Source organism: Schistocerca gregaria, chromosome 2, assembly GCF_023897955.1.
Source record: "Schistocerca gregaria isolate iqSchGreg1 chromosome 2, iqSchGreg1.2, whole genome shotgun sequence".
NCBI classification, from domain to species: Eukaryota; Metazoa; Arthropoda; class Insecta; order Orthoptera; family Acrididae; genus Schistocerca; species Schistocerca gregaria.
In genome coordinates, this window is record NC_064921.1 from 114,258,430 (window position 1) to 114,279,392 (window position 20,963).

The window sequence follows — 20,963 nt, forward strand, 5'->3', positions numbered from 1 at the left end:
ACGACATGGAACTATAAGCCGGACATCCATCATGTTGGAAGTACATCGTCATTCTGTCATGCAGTGAAACATCTTGTAGTAACATCGATAGAGCATGACATAAGAAATCAGCATACGTTGCACCATTTCGATTGCTGTCGATAAAATGGGGCCCAGTTATCCTTCCCCCCATAATGGCACACCATACATTAACCCGCCAAGGTCGCTGATGTTACACTTGTCGTAGCCATCGTGGATTTTCCGTTGCCCAATAGTGTATATTATGCCGGTTTACGTTACCGCTGTTGGTGAAGGACGCTTCGTCGCTAAATAGAACGCGTGCAAAAAATCTCTCATCATCCCGAAATTTCTCTTGTACCTAGTGGCAGCACACGACGCTCAGAGTCGTCGTCATGCAATTTCTGATGCATAGAAATATGGTACGGGTGCAATAGATGTTGACGTACCATTCGAACACCGACGTTTTTGAGATTCTCGATTCTCCCGCATTATGTCTGCTACTGATGTGCGGATTAGCCGCGACAGCAGCTAAAACACCTACTTGAGCATCATCATTTGTTGCAGGCCATGGTTGCCGTTTCACATGTTGCTGAACATTTCCTGTTTCCTTAAATAACGTAACGGTCCGGACACTTGGATGATGTCCTCCAGGATACCGAGCAGCATACGTAGCACACGCCCGTTGGGCATTTTGATCACAATAGCCATACATCAACACGATATCGACCTTTTCCGCAATTGGTAAACGGTCCATTTTAACACAGGTAATGTATCACGAAGCAAATTCCGACCACACTGGCGGAATATTACGTGATACCACGTACTTATACGTTTGTGACTATTACAGCCCCATCTATCACAAAGCGAAAAAAGTGGTCCAACTAAAACATACATATATCTCTACGTACTACACGAATATGTAGTAAAAATGGGGTGTCCTATTTTTTTTAAACGCAGTTGATATCCGTTTGACCTATGGCAGCGCCATCTAGCGGGCCAACCAAAGCACCATCTGGTTTCCATCTTCAAGTTATATAAGTTTGGTTCTTTATATTCGGAAATATTCATCTATTCCTGAAAAATTGGATTTACTGCCGTGCTATCTGTCAGACAGAGGGAAGCGATTTATTATTTGTGGGGATATGAGGGTAGATTTCCTGAAAGATTTCGATCGGAAGAATGATCTTGTAATATTACTCATTTCTTTCAATCTGACATCAGTTATTGATTTTCCTACTAGAATAGTGCATGAAATTAGCACACCAATAGATAATATTTTCATAGACCAAGATAAATTTAATCAAAAAAAATATTTATCCTGTTGAGAATGGTCTTACTAAACATGACGCAGAGCTAGTCAAAATATACAAGTATGACATAGCACCATAAATTAATGCAAAATAATCCTCCAAAATTGTGCGTTGAAAGAACGATTTAACTACTGCAAATATTAGGTAAAGCTTGCAGCAGCTACAATGAGGTGAGGTGTACTGGGAACATGATGCTAATTTAAAATGTAACTTATTCGTAAGTATTTTTGAATACAGTTTCCCAAATGAAATAGTGAAACATAATTTTATGAAGCCATGTAAAAACCATGGCTTGCAAAAGGGATAAAAATACCTTCAAACTGGAGAAGGGAAAGGTATCTAATAACAACAAAGAGTAATGACCCAGAAACAGTAAATATTATAAAGACCACTGTAATACATTAATGAAAGTTATAAAAAAGTCCAGAAGTATGTGTATAATGTCTGAGATTTGCAACTCTGATAACAAAATTAAAACAGTTTGGAATATTGTCAAAAGGGAAATAAGGCTACCAAGAGTACAGGAAAAGCTATTACCGTCAAAATGATGAAAAGCGTATTAACAAAAAGTCAGAGATTGAAAATTTTTAGTAATGATTTTTTTAAATATTGCGGAGAAAATAGTTTCCAGATGTTCATTAGAAAAGGCAAAGATATATACGGAAAAGGCAATACCGATGCAATCAGATGAAACTGAAGTTCTACACATCTCTCTTTCTGAAGTTGGGAAAAGAATAAACCCACTGAAAAGTAAACGCTCGCAAGGAATTTGTGGCATCTCCAACATAGCACTAAAAGCTTGTTCCAAAAGATAAGTAGGAATCTCAGACACATATGTCATAGCTCATTGAGACAAGGCAGTTGTCCTCACAGATTGAAATATGCTACTAGTGTTAAACTATTGCGTAAAAATAGGGACAAGTCTGACGCCAGCAAGTCCCACTCAGTCTCACTTCTGACAGATTTATCCAAAATACTTGAAAAAGTTATGTACTCAAGAGCACCTTCACTTATTTGCAAAAATAAAGTACTAACAAAGTGCCAAATTGGTTTTCAGAAAGGCGTTTCAACAGAAAATGGTATATATGCTTTCAATTGTTCGAATATAAAATGCTCTGAGTAACCGAACATCACCATTTGGGATTTTCCGTGAGCTCTCAAAGGCTTTTGTTTGTGTAAATTTTGGAATTCTTCTAGGTAAGCTTAAGTATTGTGGAATAAGGGGGGCTGCGCACAAATAGCTTAATTCATATTTAACTAGAAGAGTACAGAAAGTTGAAATAAACGGTTGGCATAATGCCCACGAATCAGAAAACTCCTCAAAATGGGAAGGTATCAAGAATGGGGTACCACAAGACTCATCCTTAGGTTTTTTATTGTTCTTAATGTATATTAATGACTGGCAATTCTAAGTTCACGAAGATGTGAAGCTAGTTCTTTTTGCTGATGATACAAGTATAATAAACACATCCAACAATAATTAGCTAAGAAAATTGTAAATAATATCTTTCAGAAAACTGTCAAGTGGTTCTCTGCAAATGGACTCCCATTAAGTTTTGATAAAACACTGGGTATACATTTCTGTACAATAAATGACACAGCACCATTTATAAATATAGAGATTTAAAAGAAGTCTGTGGCCAATACAGAATATTCCAAATTTTAGGGTGTGTGCATTGATGAAAGATGAATTGGAAGAAAAATATTGATGGTCTTCTGAAATGTTTGAGTCAAGCTACTTATACTATTAGGGTTATTGTGAATTTTGCCGATAAAGATATAAACAAATTGACTTACTGTGCCTATTTTCATCCACTGTTTTCGTGTTGCATGATATTTTGGGGCAATTCATCATCAAGGAATAAAGTATTCGTTGCACAAAAGCGTGTAATCAGAATAACAGCTGGAGCTCAGAGAAGATAATATTGCAGACCTTCATTTAAGAAACTAAAGGTATTCAGAACAGCTTCGAAAATTATTTATTCACTTATGAAATTTGTTATTAAAAACATATGTCAGTTCAAAAGCTAGAGCAAAGTGCATAGCTACAACAGTAAGAAAAGTTCTAATCTTCAATATTTTGAATTAAATCTAACTTTGGCACAGAATGGGGTGGATTATGCTGCCACAGAACCCTTTGGTCACTTGCCAGATTGCATCAAGAGTCTCGCAGAAACCTAACCAACATTTGAAAGTAAATTCAAAGATTTTCGAAATGACAACTCCTACTCAATAGATGAAGTTTTAGATATAAATTAGTAACCTCACAACTTTTAATAAAAGCAAAGGAAAAAAAAGATAAAAAGTAGAATTATGACATGTAAAGAAACCTTTTGTTAAACAGACATGTTTCAAATCATTAGGAAGTGAAGTATTCATGATCTATGGAACAAGTATTAATCTAATCTAACTTAATCTATTACATTAATGAGGTTAAAGAAACCTTTTTTAAACAGACACGTTCCAAATCATGAAAATTGAGAACATTATCAAATATGTAGTGTTATATGTCTGACGATAAATGTTACAATATTTCGTAAATAATGAGTTCAGATTTGTGCATATACGAGAGAAAATTGAGAACATCATCAAATATGTAGTGTTATATGCCTGACGATAAATGTTACAATATTTCGTAAATAATGAGTTCAGATTTGTCCATATACGAGGGACAGTGTGGAAACTGTTGAAATATAATTTATTTTTCTAAATAACAGAAGTCTCAGTAACTGTACTTTGCCAAATGCCGCTGAAGTATCTCATTTATGACTGTCAACGTGTTTCATTTGTAGCTACATTAATATTAATCTCGCAGCAACACAGTTCTCCTCTCGGGCATTCCGTGGCACACGGAAGTGCACACATGCACACGCACCCAGTATCTTTTGCGTTGCATATATTGTTGGCCAAACTTCAACATGTTGTCACTAAAAGAAAGGAAGTGTTATGAATAAGTAAGCATCCTTAAAATCAGTGACATGCAGAGTTTAGGGAGAGATGCACAGACCACCAGATTCGCCACGAACCTCTTAATTAGTCCCCATTTTCAAGAACGACTTTCAGTGCTGCATCAAGGTGGCAAAGTCTGCTCACAGACCGAATCGGTTACAGTCATATGCAGACCAGGGAGAACCGGACGTGGTAATTACTCAGCAGTGGAGGAGGGGTAGCGCTGAGCAGCGGTATAAAAGATCTCCATAGCCTAGGAGCAGCATCAGTCATTGCTCGCTCCCAGCAGGACACACAAGCAGCAATGAGGATCCTGGTGAGTAGTTTCCCTATAGCACTATAGGCTCGTTGCTATAACTGTAACATCCTTGAGTAATGATAATACATTTCAATGCCACTATAAATCTGCTAATTTTTGGAACGATATGCAGCAGAGGTTCCAACTTCGCCATACTTTTATAAACAGAATATGATGTTGAGTTCTACAAAACTTTTCTAACCATCGTACAGCTCAATCTGACATTCCTTTGTCATTTGAAAGATCACCGGGAAAGAACAGAAGCAAAGTAGGCTGTACTAGTCATAACTGTTCCGAAGTAAATGTGTGAATTATAAGAACATTTTGCTTGATGTCTTCGATTCGGAAGACTGAATGATAAGTGTTGTAAGCCCCAAACTTATAAGGCCATAAAAACTGTTTAAAAAATTTCTGGTCACAGGTTTTTCCTTCCCTGTCTTTTTAAATGGATCTTAAGTGTTCGTCTTGCTACAGTTGTAAATTAATAACGAAGTGCCGGTACACACCATTTTATATAAAAATAGGAAAACGTGAAATTTGGTAGCAGACGACAGGCGCATATTTGTTAAATAGAAATATGGCGTAAAAATATGTCTTTGAGAGAACATGCACCCTGAAAATCGTATCCTTCTTAAAAATCGTAGAAGTACGTTGTCCCCTATGGGCAAATTATCAATTTGTTTCCATTTGTTCTCATTTTTAAGAGAACAGAAGCAACAGTTACCTTACATTTCAGACGCTCTGGATATTATAATAAATCTTCGCAGTATACCTAACAGGTTATTTTATTGTATTTCCTGTGAAATACTTTTCTTTTATGGTTGTACCTACCATTCATACGCATACAAATTTATTTGGAAACATATAGTGATCTGGCTCTTTTTCCTAGTTAGAGGCATTACTTTTCAGACACATTGCACCGAGAATTTTCATGAGTCTAAGAAACTCTCTCCTTGCTCCCAGTTACCACTTGGTCTCTTAACTGTTTCCTTCCCCCCCCCCCCCCCCCCCACGACGCATACACATCCTCTTCCTCTGTTCTCAAAATATGAAGAAATAGGGGCTGCAGCACCGACAATTAGTAGGAACAATAATTGTATTTAGTGACCCATTACCACTGTTTAAAATGTTGTTCATATTTAAGGTTATTACGTGCAGTGCTTTCCAAAAGTTTCAGTCATTCACCGCCATAAATTTTAGGACGAACAGAAGCAGAACAAGTCACTTCATTACTACATCCTTCATTATCAGATTCAGTTGCATACTTTCTGTAAGTAAAGTCTAACTTAAACATCTGATAAAAGGATTATGTTGCAGCCTTATACATTGAATAATGTGTGTCCCTTTACAATAAGTTACAGTAGCACTGAATGATAAAAAAACAATTCTGCTCATTGTAAACCAAACAGTTTTTTGAAGTGGGAGTGTGGACATTCAAAGCCGTCATAATACATCAGAAAACGTCTTCGATTACTATCTTCATTACTACTGCTCAATATTTAGGTGTGTTTGCAGGGGCAATATTTCACGGTATCCGTATTTTGAACGTGCTTTCATACTCAACACCCACTTGAGTGAAAAATACACAAAGTTCTTGATGCAACCACAGAAATCTTCATTCGTACTATAAGTTCTGGAGAACACACACGTCAGAAGAAGACTGTTGCAATGTCTGCAAAATGTTACGTTGTTTTACTGTAACCTGGTTGAGCAAAGTACACTACAGAGGAAAATAATTTCCAAGAAGTATAATCCTGTAAGGATATCCCAATAAAGGGTATTCTTTTGCAATCGAATAAATTCTGCAAATTCACTTTCATGTTTATTTTACTCCCAAGACCGTTCTGTTTGTGTACTGTAACGACGGTGTGGGATCCTTACCAGATAAGACTGACGGAGTACATCGAAAAAGTTCAAAGAAAGGCAGCACGTTTTGTGTTATCGCGGAATATGGGAGAGAGTGTCACGGAAATGATACATGATATGGGCTGGATATAATTAGAAGAAAGGAGCTTTTCATTGCGACGTAATCTTCTCGCGAAATTACAATCACCAACTTTCTCCTCCGAATGAGAAAACATAGGGAGAAACGATCACCTCGATAAAATAAGGGAAATCAGAGCTCGTACGGAAAGATATAGATGTTCGTTCTTTATGCGCGCTATACGAGATTGGAATAATATAGACTTGTGAAGGTGGTTCGATGATCCCTCTGCCAGGCACTTAAATGTGATTTGGAGAGTATCCATGTAGATGTAGATGTAGATAGACATACATCCACTGGAAAAGGTACTGCGGCTCGAAACCGGTCGTGAAAATTAAAAGAAAAATAAAAGTGCTACTGGTAGGTTAACCAGTATTAAAATTTAATCAGTTTTAAAAATATGGAACCTGCCCCAGAATTATGGACAAGAAATCGATGATGATGATGAAGTGCCATACTCCTTGACAGAGCGTAGGGGAAATATGCGGGAGACCCGCACCACCATACTAAGCAAGGTTTTAGTGGAGGTGGTTTGCCATTGCCTTCCTCCGACCGTAATGGGGATGAATGATAATGATGATGATGATGATTATGAAGACACAACATCATCCAGTCATCTCGAAGCAGGTGAAAATCCCTGATCCCGCCGGAACTCGAACCCGGGACCGCATGCTCGGGAAGCGAGAATGCTTCCGAGAAACCACGAAATTGAAGGATGTTATTCTCTTTACTGCATGCTGAATGGGTAAAGTTCACTGCAAAGTGTGTATACAGGACGACAATTCCTGTAGTCGTAAGGAAATGTTGGAATCAATAGCACTTAAAATTAACCTACCTGACGGATTGTAGTCCGTACTCGTGTACCATTTGGCATACCAAGTAGCAGAACCGAATACTTGTTGGAAAATATTTTCCCTTTGTTAAAGAGCAAAACGTCTCTTCCATAACGTGTAGAATAAAGTAATACCAAAGGCCGTATTTTTTTTAATAAAATACATAAATTACGACCAGCTTCGACGCTACGCTAGTGTCATCTCCAGACCCCTACGCTGATATCCAACCTACAGCATGAGACAAATAAATATACATGGTATCTATCGTAATGTTCCGAGGTCTCCAGATTGCATAGGGGCCTGAAGATAAACTTAAGTGGTGTCGAAACTGGTCGCATAGTTAATGTATTTTATAAAAAGTATATCTGCTGGTATTCCTTGTTTCTAGCAGTTTATGATTGGCCACAGTCCTACCTACACTTCAATGATGGATCATCTCAAACTTCTTGAACGTGTCTGTCAACAGGTGTGCGTGTACTTGTGCGGTCTGGCCCTGGCAGCCCTGGCTGAGGAGAAGCAGGTGAAGGAGAAGCGAGGACTCACTGGCTCTCTGGGAGGCTACGGAGGTGGACTAAGTGGCGGCTATGGTGGTAGCTATGGTGGCATCTACGGAGGCGGCTATGGAGGCGGCTATGGAGGTGGTTACGGAGGAGGATTAGGAGGCGGTCTGGGAGGCGGCATCTCAGGTGGTTTTGGTGGTGCCATCGGAGGTGGAGCCCCTCAGGTGACTGTCAACCGAGTCCCCGTCCCCGTTCCAGTGCCTGTGGAGAATACCATCCCAGTTCCAGTGAGGGTTCCAGTGACAGTCCCCGTGGAGCGGCCCGTTCCCGTCCACGTACCGCAGCCGTACCCTGTCCCTGTGGACAACCCTGTGCCCGTCCCCGTCAAGGTCCCCACCCCAGTGTCCGTCCCAGTACCTCAGCCCTACGTCGTTAAGCGTCCAGTGCCCTACGTCGTCAGCGCCGGCCACGGCGGTCTCGGAGGAGGCCTCGATGGTGGTCTCGGAGGAGGCCTGAGCGGTGGTCTCGGAGGAGGCCTCGGAGGCAAATTCGGTGGAGGCTACAGCGGCGGCTTCGGCGGAGGCTACGGCGGTGGCTTTGGAGGACTCGGGGGCTACGGAAAATATGGCCACTGAAACCTAAGGCTGAACCCAACATCTTGACCTGTACATGCTACCAGGATGTGTCCTGCAAATGGAAATAAACTCATTCAAATAATATTCATGTTTCTGTCTTTCACTGAAAATATTAGTCCTGAATTTGTTTTGACTGTAAAGTGGTTGTTGCTAATGAAACACTTTCTATAAAGGTTTTTCATTGCACACCATACAGTCAAATGTCTCTAAGCACTATGGGACTTAACATCTGAGGTCATCAGTCCCCTACACTTACAACTACTTAAACCTAACTAACCTAAGGACATCACGCATGCGGGTCGCAGTGGCCAAGCGGTTCTATGTGCTTCAGTCCACAACCACGCTACTGCTACGGTCGCAGGTTGGAATCCTGCCTCGGGAATGGATGTGTGTGATGTCCTTAGGTTAGTTAGGTTTAAGTAGTTCTAAATGACTGATAACCCCAGATGTTAAGTCCCATAGTGCTCAGAGCCATTTTTTGACATCACACACATCCATGCCCAAGGCAGGATTCGAACCTGCGACCGTAGCAGCAACGCGGTTTCGGACTGAAGGGCCTAGAACCGCTCGGCCATAGCAGACGGCACACCATATAGTCATTATCGCGCATAATTTATTTTTATTTTCTCCTTTTGGTGTTGTAGGCTAAGAATACTGCAAGGGATCGCCCCTGCTATCATTGAGGTTCCTTGAAGATGCTACTGCAAGCTACTGCAACCTGATGTACACTTGATTGTAACCATGTGGTGTAGAGTTAATGATATACACAAAAGTAGCACTTGAAAACCACGCACGTTTTCTTTAGCTATTGGCTAAATGATTCAGAATCAGGGGAACTCAGGAATCTTAGCTCATGATTTACTTGTAAATCTTTATGATGAAACATCACTGTAGTCTCATGATTTTTTGCTACGTCTGCTTCACGTCTGCTGTGCAGCGAGCTACCTTAATTTAAGTATTATCTGTATTTTTCTTACTTGTCACTTCTTCTGTGTGTTTTTGCTTTTAGGAAGCTTTAATAGTCGAGTGCTATTAAGTGTTCCATAGATCTCGTGTTTGTTTTGAATACAGTCAGAGAGTCCCTTTAGTCAGCCATAGTGTTAGTAGTGCTAGTGTTTGTTTTGAATACAGTCCAGAGACAGGTAGTGCTATTTTCCTTGTTTTCTACAAGAAGTGGTTAGCAATCACAGTTTAGTCAATAATCAACCGCCTTTAGTGAATTAGCAGTCTAGTTAAAAGTTGACTAACACTCTATAGTAAATTGATTTCTTAGGATGGATAGGATGTGTGGCTGCTGTGTACGGACGCAGGAGGAGCTGGCCACTCTTCGCGAACAGCTGAGCGTGTTGATGGCCGCGGTCAGCTGTCTTCAGGCTGCTGGCTCGGATTGTAGTGGCAGTGGTGAGTCTGGTGCGTCGCATGGTGCACCCCTTGTGTTAGATGCTTTACCCACTGTCCCTGCTGTCGAGACATCTTCGCGGGTACCGGGCGCGGTTGGGCCACCCTCTCCCCAAGGGGAGTGGCGGGTTCAGCGGCGTTCGCGGCGCACGAGGCGGAGGGTCAATGTGGAGGCTGTCCGTGTGGCATCACCCGCTCTGCCTGTGAGTGGACATGTGGCCGCTCCTTCAGCAAGGTCCGAGCAGGCACACGGGGGGAGGGGTTTATTAGTTATTGGGAGCTCCAACGTTAGGCGGGTGATGGAGCCCCTTAGGGAAATAGCGGAAAGGTCGGGGAAGAAGGCCAGTGTTCACTCTGTCTGCTTGCCGGGGGGTCTCATCCGAGATGTGGAGGAGGCCCTACCGGCGGCGATAGAGAGCACTGGGTGCACCCGACTGCAAATTGTTGCTCATGTCGGCACCAATGACTCCTGCCGTCTGGGTTCAGAGGTCATCCTCAGTTCGTACAGGCGGTTGGCGGAGTTGGTGAAGGCGGAAAGCCTCGCTCGCGGGGTGGAATCAGAGCTAACTATTTGTAGTATCGTTCCCAGAACCGATCGCGGTCCTCTGGTTTGGAGCCGAGTGGAAGGCTTAAACCATAGGCTCAGACGATTCTGCGGAGAGCTGGGGTGCAAATTTCTCGACCTCCGCTATCGGGTGGAGAAATGTAGGGTCCCCCTGAATAGGTAAGTCGTGCACTACACGCCGGAAGCGGCTACGAGGGTAGCGGAGTACGTGTGGAGTGCACATGGTTTTTTTTTTAGGTTAGTGAATTCCCTCCCAAGCCCGACAAGACGCCTCGTGAGACGCGGCAAGGCAGGAGTAGGCAAAATGCAACAAGGAATAACAATATTAATGTGCTAATAGTAAACTGCAGGAGCGTCTATAGAAAGGTCCCAGAACTGCTCTCATTAATAAACGGTCACAACGCCCATATAGTACTAGGAACAGAAAGTTGGCTGAAACCAGACGTAAACAGGAATGAAATCCTAAACTCTGATTGGAATGTATACCGCAGAGATAGACTGGACAGTGAAGGGGGATGCGTGTTTATAGCGATAAGAAGTGCAATAGTATCGAAGGAAATTGACGGAGATTCGAATTGTGAAATGATTTGGGTGAAGGTCACGGTTAAAGCAGGCTCAGACATGGTAATTGGATGTCTCTATAGGCCCCCGGGCTCAGCAGCTGTTGTGGCTCAGCACCTGAAGAATAATTTGGAAAATATTTCGAGTAGATTTCCCCACCATGTTATAGTTCTGGGTGGAGATTTTAATTTGCCGGATATAGACTGGGAGACTCAAACGTTCATAACGGGTGGCAGGCACAAAGAAACCAGTGAAATATTTTTAAGTGCTTTATCTGAAAACTACCTTGAGCAGTTAAACAGAAAACCGACTCGTGGCGATAACATATTAGAACTTCTGGTGACAAACAGACCCGAACTATTTGAATCATTTAATGCAGAACAGGGAATCAGCGATCATAAAGCGGTTACTGCATCGATGATTTCAGCCGTAAATAGAAATATTAAAAAAGGTAGGAAGATTTTTCTGTTTACCAAAAGTGACAAAAAGCAGATTACAGAGTACCTGACGGCACAACACAAAAGTTTTGTCTCAAGTGCAGATAGTGTTGAGGATCAGTGGACAAAGTTCAAAACCATGGTACAATATGCGTTAGATGAGTATGTGCCAAGCAAGATCGTAAGAGATGGGAAAGAGCCACCGTGGTACAACAACCGAGTCAGAAAACTGCTGCGGAAGCAAAGGGAACTTCACAGCAAACATAAACATAGCCAAAGCCTTGCAGACAAACAAAAATTACGCGAAGCGAAATGTAGTGTGAGGAGGGCTATGCGAGAGGTTTTCAATGAATTCGAAAGTAAAGTTCTATGTACTGACTTGGTAGAAAATCCTAAGAAATTTTGGTCCTATGTCAAAGCGGTAGGTGGATCAAAACAAAATGTCCAGACACTCTGTGACCAAAATGGTACTGAAACAGAGGATGACAGACTAAAGGCCGAAATACTAAATGTCTTCTTCCAAAGCTGTTTCACAGAGGAAGACTGCACTGTGCTTCCTTCTCTAGATTGTCGCAAGGTTGACAAAATGGTAGATATCGAAGTAGACGACAGAGGGATAGAGAAACAATTAAAATCGTTCAAAAGAGGAAAGGCCGCTGGTCCTGATGGGATACCAGTTCGATTTTACACAGAGTACGCGAAGGAACTTGCCCCCCTTCTTGCAGCGGTGTACCGTAGGTCTCTAGAAGAGCGAAGCGTTCCAAAGGATTGGAAAAGGGCACAGGTCATCCCAGTTTTCAAGAAGGGACGTCGAACAGATGTGCAGAACTATAGACCTATATCTCTAACGTCGATCAGTTGTAGAATTTTGGAACACATATTATGTTCGAGTATAATGTCTTTTCTGGAGACTAGAAATCTACTCTGTAGGAATCAGCATGGGTTTCTAAAAAGACGGTCGTGTGAAACCCAGCTCGCGCTATTCGTCCACGAGACTCAGAGGGCCTTAGACACGGGTTCACAGGCAGATGCCGTGTTTCTTGACTTCCACAAGGCGTTTGACACAGTTCCCCACAGTCGTTTAATGAACAAAGTAAGAGCATACGGACTATCAGATCAATTGTGTGATTGGATTGAGGAGTTCCTAGATAACAGAACGCAGCATGTCATTCTCAATGGAGAGAAGTCTTCCGAAGTAAGAGTGATTTCAGGTGTGCCGCAGGGGAGTGTCATAGGACCGTTGCTATTCACAATATACATAAATGACCTGGTGGATGACATCGGAAGTTCACTGAGGCTTTTTGCAGATGATGCTGTGGTGTATCGAGAGGTTGCAACAATGGAAAATTGTACTGAAATGTAGGAGGATCTGCAGCGAATTGACGCATGGTGCACGGAATGGCAATTGAATCTCAATGTAGCGAAGTGTAATGTGATGCGAATACATAGAAAGATAGGTCCTTTATCATTTAGCTACAAAATAGCAGGTCAGCAACTGGAAGCAGTTAATTCCGTAAATTATCTGGGAGTACGCATTAGGAGTGATTTAAAATGGAATGATCATATAAAGTTGATCGTCGGTAAAGCAGATGCCAGACTGAGATTCATTGGAAGAATCCTAAGGAAATGCAATCCGACAACAAAGGAAGTAGGTTACAGTACGCTTGTTCGCCCAGTGCTTGGATACTGCTCAGCAGTGTGGGATCCGCACCAAGTAGGTTTGATAGAAGAGATAGAGAAGATCCAACGGAGAGCAGCGCCCTTCGTTACAGGATCATTTAGTAATTGCGAAAGCGTTACGGAGATGATAGATAAACTCCAGTGGAAGACTCTGCAGGAGAACGCTCAGTAGCTCGGTACGGGCTTTTGTTAAAGTTTCGAGAACATACCTTCACCGAAGTGTCAAGCAGTATATTGCTCCCTCCTACGTATATCTCGCGAAGAGACCATGAGGATAAGATCAGAGAGATTAGAGCCCACACAGAAGCATACCGACAATCCTACTTTCCACGTACAATACGAGACTGGAATAGAAGGGAGAACCGATAGAGGTACTCAGGGTACCCTCCGCCACACACCGTCAGGTGGCTTGCGGAGTACGGATGTAGATGTAGATGTTGAGCAGGGATATGTATTTTGTTTATTTCGTCTGATACGCTGCATTTCAGGCATTTTGGGCAAAAATCAGTTCTCGGTTTACAGTAGGCAGCCATGATTCTTCTAGGGAAACTTCAGTCTTTACGATGGTTTCATAGCAGTGTAAAAGAAATAGTATTCGGTAGGTCGTAAGAAGCAAAGGTGACACTTATTTCGCTCGTAATATGAACACTACTCTTCTCACGTTGGCAGTATGGAACGGAATCTTTTCCTTACCGCTCTCCTCTACAACATCCTAAAAGTAGCAAAGAAAAAGAGAGAAGGCAGTGTACTGTTTTCTACGAATCAAGGACAGATGGCTAAAATAATTACAATGCAATAGTTGGTATGACATGTAACTAAGTGAAAAAGTAGAACATACGCACAACAAATATAGAATTACGTAATACAGTTTTCACAATATGTACTCGACCTCAGAACACTTATTAAAGAAGAAGTGATGAAAAATTTTTGAAACAGGTATGTAATGATGTTTATGAGTTCTGTTGCAAGTAATTGAGAATCTTCCTGTGACACTGCTCTCAGCATAGTTAGTTTATTTTGAAGAGGACGCCTGCTGATAAAATCTCACTCTCAGAGAGACTAAAGTCGTGAGATCGAGATGGGCTGAAAGCTGTTAAGGATATTTGTCCTCGTTATGAACCCCGTGCGACCTAAGTGTACTGAACACACTGCCACACAACAACAACTAACAACTAGGCCGATAGCCTATACTCTCTGGCTGCAAACATGTCGAATATTTACCTGTGTGCCGCCATAGACTGCGATTAACGAACGTGCTGCTGTTGCAGGGTAGCTATCACCAACGACAAAACATTCTGCTCGAAAGTTAGGAGAACGTTTTTGATGGAGCTGATAGCCATGAACACACACATGTCTGTGAAATCTTATGAGACTTAACTGCTAAGGTCATCAGTCCCTAATCTTACACACTGCTTAACCTAAACTATCCTAAGGACAAACACTCACACTCATGCCCGAGGGAGGGCTCGAACCTTCTCCGGGATCAACTGCACAGTCCATGACTGCTGCGCCTCAGACCGCTCGGCTAATCCCGCGTGTAGCCATGAACAATCTATTTAGAAGGTGAGCTGGGATCATTTAGTTCAGATTCTACAAACACAGAAGAACTGTGTTACGAAATGCTGGACATGTTGGACACATAACAGCTATATTTAAATGTGAATAATCTGAAGACCATGTGTGCAACGAAGAGATTTTTACAAGGTTTAAAAATTCACGGGAAAATCTAAGAACAGGTATGAAATATGGCGGTCAAGTAAAACGAGTAGTAATAAAGACGAATTAAAGCCTTAGATTTTTTGAAATGATTCTGGGAAGTACATCGCTAATAAAGATGGTAGTGATATATATTTTGGAATCAGAACCTAAAATTTTGATTTCTAGACGTTGACAATTTCATGTGCACTTTTATTTTTAAATGCGAACTAAAGAATTTAGCGTCACTGACGCTGGTAGAGCGACAAAGACTCGCATAAGGGTTCCATTTTTTCACTTTAAGTGCAGAATTCACATCTGTGTTGTGGCCGTTGGCACCACCTTCAGAAGTGGCCTTTATTAGAAGCATCTTTAGATGGAGCTTCCTCCTCACAAATATGTGGAAAACAAGGTATGTCATTATAGTTTTTCACCAAAACGGAGGTAGCTTCAAAATGCCCAAGGAGACGAAATTAGCATGTAAGGAAGCGTGAAACAAAGCATGAAACAAAGCATTTACTTCAAAACTGAAAACAGCCTATGCAGGAAATGAATTCAATGAAAAACTTTTTTAAAACTTTTTTTTTTTTGGGTTGGGGGGGGTCCACAGCTTCAACGTGTTCTGAGGATGAGAACGTGGTCCAAGTAGGCTGTACGCTGTTTATTATCCCTGCAATTGGGCTATTTCAATCGTGGGTTATTCTCAAGCACATATGTGAAATAAAGCGTGAACCGTAAAAACTGTCTTTGAAAATTATCCACTGTTGAAATTGGCCCACAGCGCGAATGACAAACAGATTACAGCCTTCTTGGACCATGTTTTTGTTCTCAATATTTCCTGAATAAATTTTCACCGACTGTGGACCCATACACATAGGAGTGCTTGGAAAACTGTTTCAGCATCTGAAGTTCTCCGAAAAAGCCCTGGCAGCAGATGCTGGACGAATTCAGACGTACTGCTAGGTTATTAAAAGGTGCTATGGATCATACGCAAATATGACAGCAGCGTTCATCACTAATTTAAACGGTAATGTTTCATCTTCATGTTTCGGCGACGCGTTGACTGATCCCTCAGATTTCAGGGGTGTAGCCGCACAAATTCAATTTCTCCAACTGATATTTAGGCCGTATATCTGTTTTGAGTCGTAAGTAGAAACGCAGTGAATCATTAAATGAGTAAATTAGAGACGACTTATTGGGGGGGGGGGGGGGGGGGGGAAGTTCTGCATCCTACCTGTGAATAAGATAAGAAAGGTTGTGGCGCTTACAGAGGCATCGAGAGAGTCATATTTCCTTCGTTCAACATGCAAATAGACTCTCACCATGCACTGCACAATGGTTTGCGGATTATACATGCTTTCTGACTATTACAAGTACAAACGAATGGGGCAAGAAGTGGGCAATGACACAAACAAATAACTAGAAACGAAGAGTTTAGTCTTCGTATGCGACTGTACAGTTATGTCAACGTTATAAAGCTGTTCATGTCGAAATCTGCGACTTGGATGATGCGTATGTGGTGCATGCATTATGGTGCACTGGCACAGTTTCATGTGGCTGTCCGGGAATACGTAGAACGGATCTTCGAAGCGTACTGGTTGGTTATAATTAAAGGCAGCTACTCACAGAGGTACAGTGTGGGCTGTAATTGTTAGATGGCAGCAAAACGTGGCGTATATTACAACCTGTTAATGCGGAAGTGATTTCAGCTGAAAAAAAATTGGTTCTAATTTTGGCCACCAGGTGCAAATCTGGGGCTGTGAAAGAAAGAAAGACGTATAGAAATTTGACAATATGTAATGGATTACGAACGTAAGTGAACAGAAAAGGTCGAACAAATGAGAAAGGAATAATGTTGGTGTCATTATTAACCGCAGTTTGCACGATTTGTTCTATATGAGCACCGAAGAAGTACACGAGATGCTCTACAGCGCCGCATATTCATCTGGTTGCCAAAATTTGAACTAATTTTTTCAGCGTGAATAGGTTCCGCCTTAACGCATTACAATATCTACCAAGTTTAGCTGCCATGCGATAATTACAGCGACAGTGGACTTCTGAGAGCAGCTGACTTTATAATCTCCGGGTAAATTGGCCGTGACTCACCAATACAACGTACTCCCACGTTCCCGGACTTGTACCCGATGATTTTAATTTATTTATTTATTTGTGTGGGGATATTTCAACCTTTGGTGTATTCCGACCCTGTTGATAGCACCGACGAACTCCTCAAACGCATTATACATGTTCTTCGAAGCATTCAAAACATCACTGGGACTTTTGAATGTGCACTTGCATCGATGAGGATTCAAGCTCAAGCCTGCTTGCACATAAACGTGTGACATGTGGAACACTTTTCAAGTGTATCTGCAGTTCGAATCCTCTGGTACTCTGTTATAAAGTGTGCATAGATTCATTCGTAATACCTTCGGTGTCCAGAACTACGTTCATTAGGATTGTTTTCTTGTATCATTGTCATCTACTTGTCAATTTCATTGTATCTATAATACTGAAACAAAACACTCTGCATATGTGAAAGCAGAATGGCATATTCTCTGTAGATCTACGCTGTTACAGTGCCAAGTTGTGAGTACTTGTATGACAGTCTTCAAATACACGAGGGACGTTTATTAAATAATACAACACTTTTTCTCTGCTAATTTCGTTTAAAAAATGCGATATTTATTGTGTAATACCGTGAAATATTCCCGCTTCAACCCCAATAGTTTCATGTTCTGTCCTATACGTAGTCTTCAACATGGCGTCTGTAACGGATTTGCGTTCCAAGCAGAGAACTGTCATTAAGTTTATTTGGCAGAAAACCAAGTTTGGCTTTCCTTAACCTATGTTCAAGGATAAATCGCAGGGTCAATACTGCCTTGCGTTTTCCTGCGTTACTTTGGAAACCCAACCCTTCTTCCTCGAGGTTGGCTTTACCATTTTTTTGTTCTTCTGTAAGGAATTTGTGTTAGTGTTCTGCTGCTTTGGCGTTTTAAACTGATAGTTCGGTAATTTTCACAGCTGTCAGCAAATACTTTCTTTGGAACTGGAGTATGAGGGTACTATGCCTGTCTCATACATCTTGTACATTAGATGGAAGAGTTTTGACATGGCTGGCTCTCCCAAAGCTGCCAGTAGTTTTGAAGGAATGTCGTCTACTCCCGGGCTCTTCTATGACTTACGTCTATCAGTACGCTGTCAAATTCTCGCAGTATCATTCTCCCACCTCATCCTCATCTACATCCACTTTCGTTTCTATAATATTGCCTTCACATCCCTTGTACAGCTCCTCTACATACTCCTTCCACCTTTCAGCTTTACCTTCTTTGCGTAAGACTGATTTTCCGTCTGAGCTCTTGATTTTCATGCAACTGCTCCTCTAGTCCCCAAACGCATATTTAATCTTCCTGTAGGTGCTATCTATCTTTCTCCTAGTGAAATATACTTCTAAATCCGTACATTTATCCTGTATCCATTCCTGCTTAACCATTTTGCACTTCCAGCCAATCTCATTTTTTAGGCGTATGTACCCCTTTTTACCAGGTACATTTGCTGTATTTTTACATTTCCTCCTTCCGTCGATTAAATTCAATATCTCCTGTGTTATCTAGTTCTACTACGTCTTGCCGTTTTACCTATTTGATCCTCTGCGGCCTTCATCATTTCATCTCTTAAAGCTACCCATTCTTCTACCTTATCTTTTAACCTGTTCTAATCAATTGTTGCCTAGTAGTCCCTTTGAAAATCTCAACAACCTCTGAGCATTCGACTTAACCACATCTTATTTTACAAACTTCCTAATTTTATACCTCTTCGAATATTCTTCACTTGTAATCTACGGTTCAACAGAAAAAAATTAATTGGTACTGGGATAAAAATGTAGTACTGCAACAAATCGACAGAACGATGACCTATAAGAAATGTGAAAATATGAAAGGAAATATATTTACATTCGCAGTTGCTAATGTTGATGTCAAAGTCATCAGGAACGAAGACAAGTTTGAATCTGCTCTCCAAGGTATTCTGCCCAGTGCAGGTCTGATAAAGTATTGAAAAATCACAAAAAGGACAATATCTTACGAAATATATAATAATAGAAGTTAAACAGGTCGTTATCACAATAGCAGACGACTAGTAAAAAAATGCTGCAATCCACTTGAGTCATCACATAGCAGAAACTGTGTGTTTGAGAGTAGGATGGCACTTGGGGTTGAGGGCAGAGGGAAGACAACCGAGACAGCCATCTTAATTGAATGACATCCAGGTATGTTTGCCAGACGACCGACCCTCAATGGCAGCCCATTAGCGGATTGGCAGCTTCTTGGACTCAAACAAAGGTATCCACTGTACATGTTGTTTTCTATTGTTCGTGGACAGTCGCAACAATTTGCAATCATATGTTCGACATCCAAGAGAGCCAGTCTGTGATTTCGGTTGCAACCTTATACAATTTCAGCTAATTTTTTTTTCGGATCTCCCGCCTCAACTATAAATTAGTACCCAATGAAACTAGGATCATCTGATATAGTTTAACCCTAGAGAGGTCGCTCCTGTGTATATACTCCAACCACAGATAACATTGTCTTGTACCGTTCCATTATTGTTTTACAATTCCAAACCGGTACCAATTCCTTCATTATCGCGTGAGCTAACACAGTGATTAGTTGTGTTGACATACAAGCGAGCAGCAGTAATATATGATAAACATTGACCTAGGTGAGACAAAATTTACGTTATGTGAAGAGAATGACACAGATACCGAACTAGCAATTGTATACGAGATAATTAGTAGTTACGCAAATCGGCGTGACGACGGTTAAGATACAGTACACATACAATCTCGCTGATCCGTTCATGAATTACATCGACATGTATAGCAAATCATGGGATCTAGCGATTTGCTCGACAGCAGTATTCAAATAAACAGATGGAATAAAAGTAAATAGAACAAATGTTGGATAATCAGTTAATCCAAGATGAAAATTTAATTCTTCCCCTGATTTTTTCCTTCTCCTATCTTATCACTGTTATTGAAATCTTAAGCGCAAGAGAAACTACTTCACAATGTCCCGTGTTCCCAATCTGATAAATAACGTCAGAGAATTCAGGTGTGCCTGCTATGCCGACGGCTGTTCTTTTTAATATCCAAACGTGTTTCAGTAGATTTGTGCCATTATCATTTGTGCCATTATTCAGTGCTGTGAATGTGAAGACGTTTTACGTAGTGATTAATGGAACGAGAATTTGCCTTAAAACATTTTATATCTATTGTGATTATTACGTTCCCTAGAAAGTTAGGTGCTGTAGATCTTCTTTGCATTATTATGCAGGTTACTATCTATAGCGAAATGATTTTATTTCTGAGTTTCCATATCATTTTCTATATAAAAACAATTTTGTTGCATGAAAATATTTTGTGGCTATATTTTGCGGTTAATGACAATTATTTCAATTGTACCTGGACTCATTTACATTTCTATTTGTTGTAGGACACGGCTTCTTTTGGAAGTTCAAAATAAAACAATGATGACTGAATGCGTGAAATTTTAATTAAACCAGCTAGCCTACAGCACCCTATAAGTGTGATATCACATGCGTACAGCGGAGCAGAGCTGTGTTGCGTATCGGCTGTTATGCGCTCACAATATTGGAAATGCGACTCCATCCCAATTACTGTCCCTCCTTTCTGCAGCAGCAGTGAGGGACAGACATATTGCAGAAAGAAAGATTCAGAAAAATAACAAAGTATATATGAAAGTCATAAAAGTAAATACGAAAGGTGACAAGCAAATGGAGTACATATTTATTAAATAAAAATGTTTTAATATAATAATCTTTCAAAGTTGGTATTGCAGTTTTCGTTCTACAGTTAGAGCATGACAATTAGTTTCGGTTGCTTTCTACAACAATCTTCAGAGAGAGATGTGAATATGCAATGAAAAATATCATTAACTCAGTCATGCAATGACATGCATTCGTATTATGTGCCGACATAACTGGGACAGAATGTAATTAAAAGTTTCATCGACAACGATCCTAGTAGTAAACCATAATCTCGTGAGATGAAATGCCCATTATTTGGAATTATACACCAGACATTATACAGAGAAAAGTATTT

At 40.9% G+C, this 20,963-nt stretch overlaps 1 protein-coding gene across 1 annotated transcript in view; it reads left to right on the plus strand.

Moving 5' to 3' along the window:
* The window catches only part of LOC126335665 (uncharacterized), a 67,184-nt gene that overhangs the window by 23,369 nt on the left and 22,852 nt on the right, over positions 1-20,963 (plus strand). The window contains exons 4-5 of the mRNA XM_049999120.1: positions 4,467-4,575; positions 7,841-8,012. Coding sequence (XP_049855077.1) covers positions 4,467-4,575; positions 7,841-8,012 — 281 coding nt within the window. The remainder of the gene's footprint in view (positions 1-4,466; positions 4,576-7,840; positions 8,013-20,963) is intronic.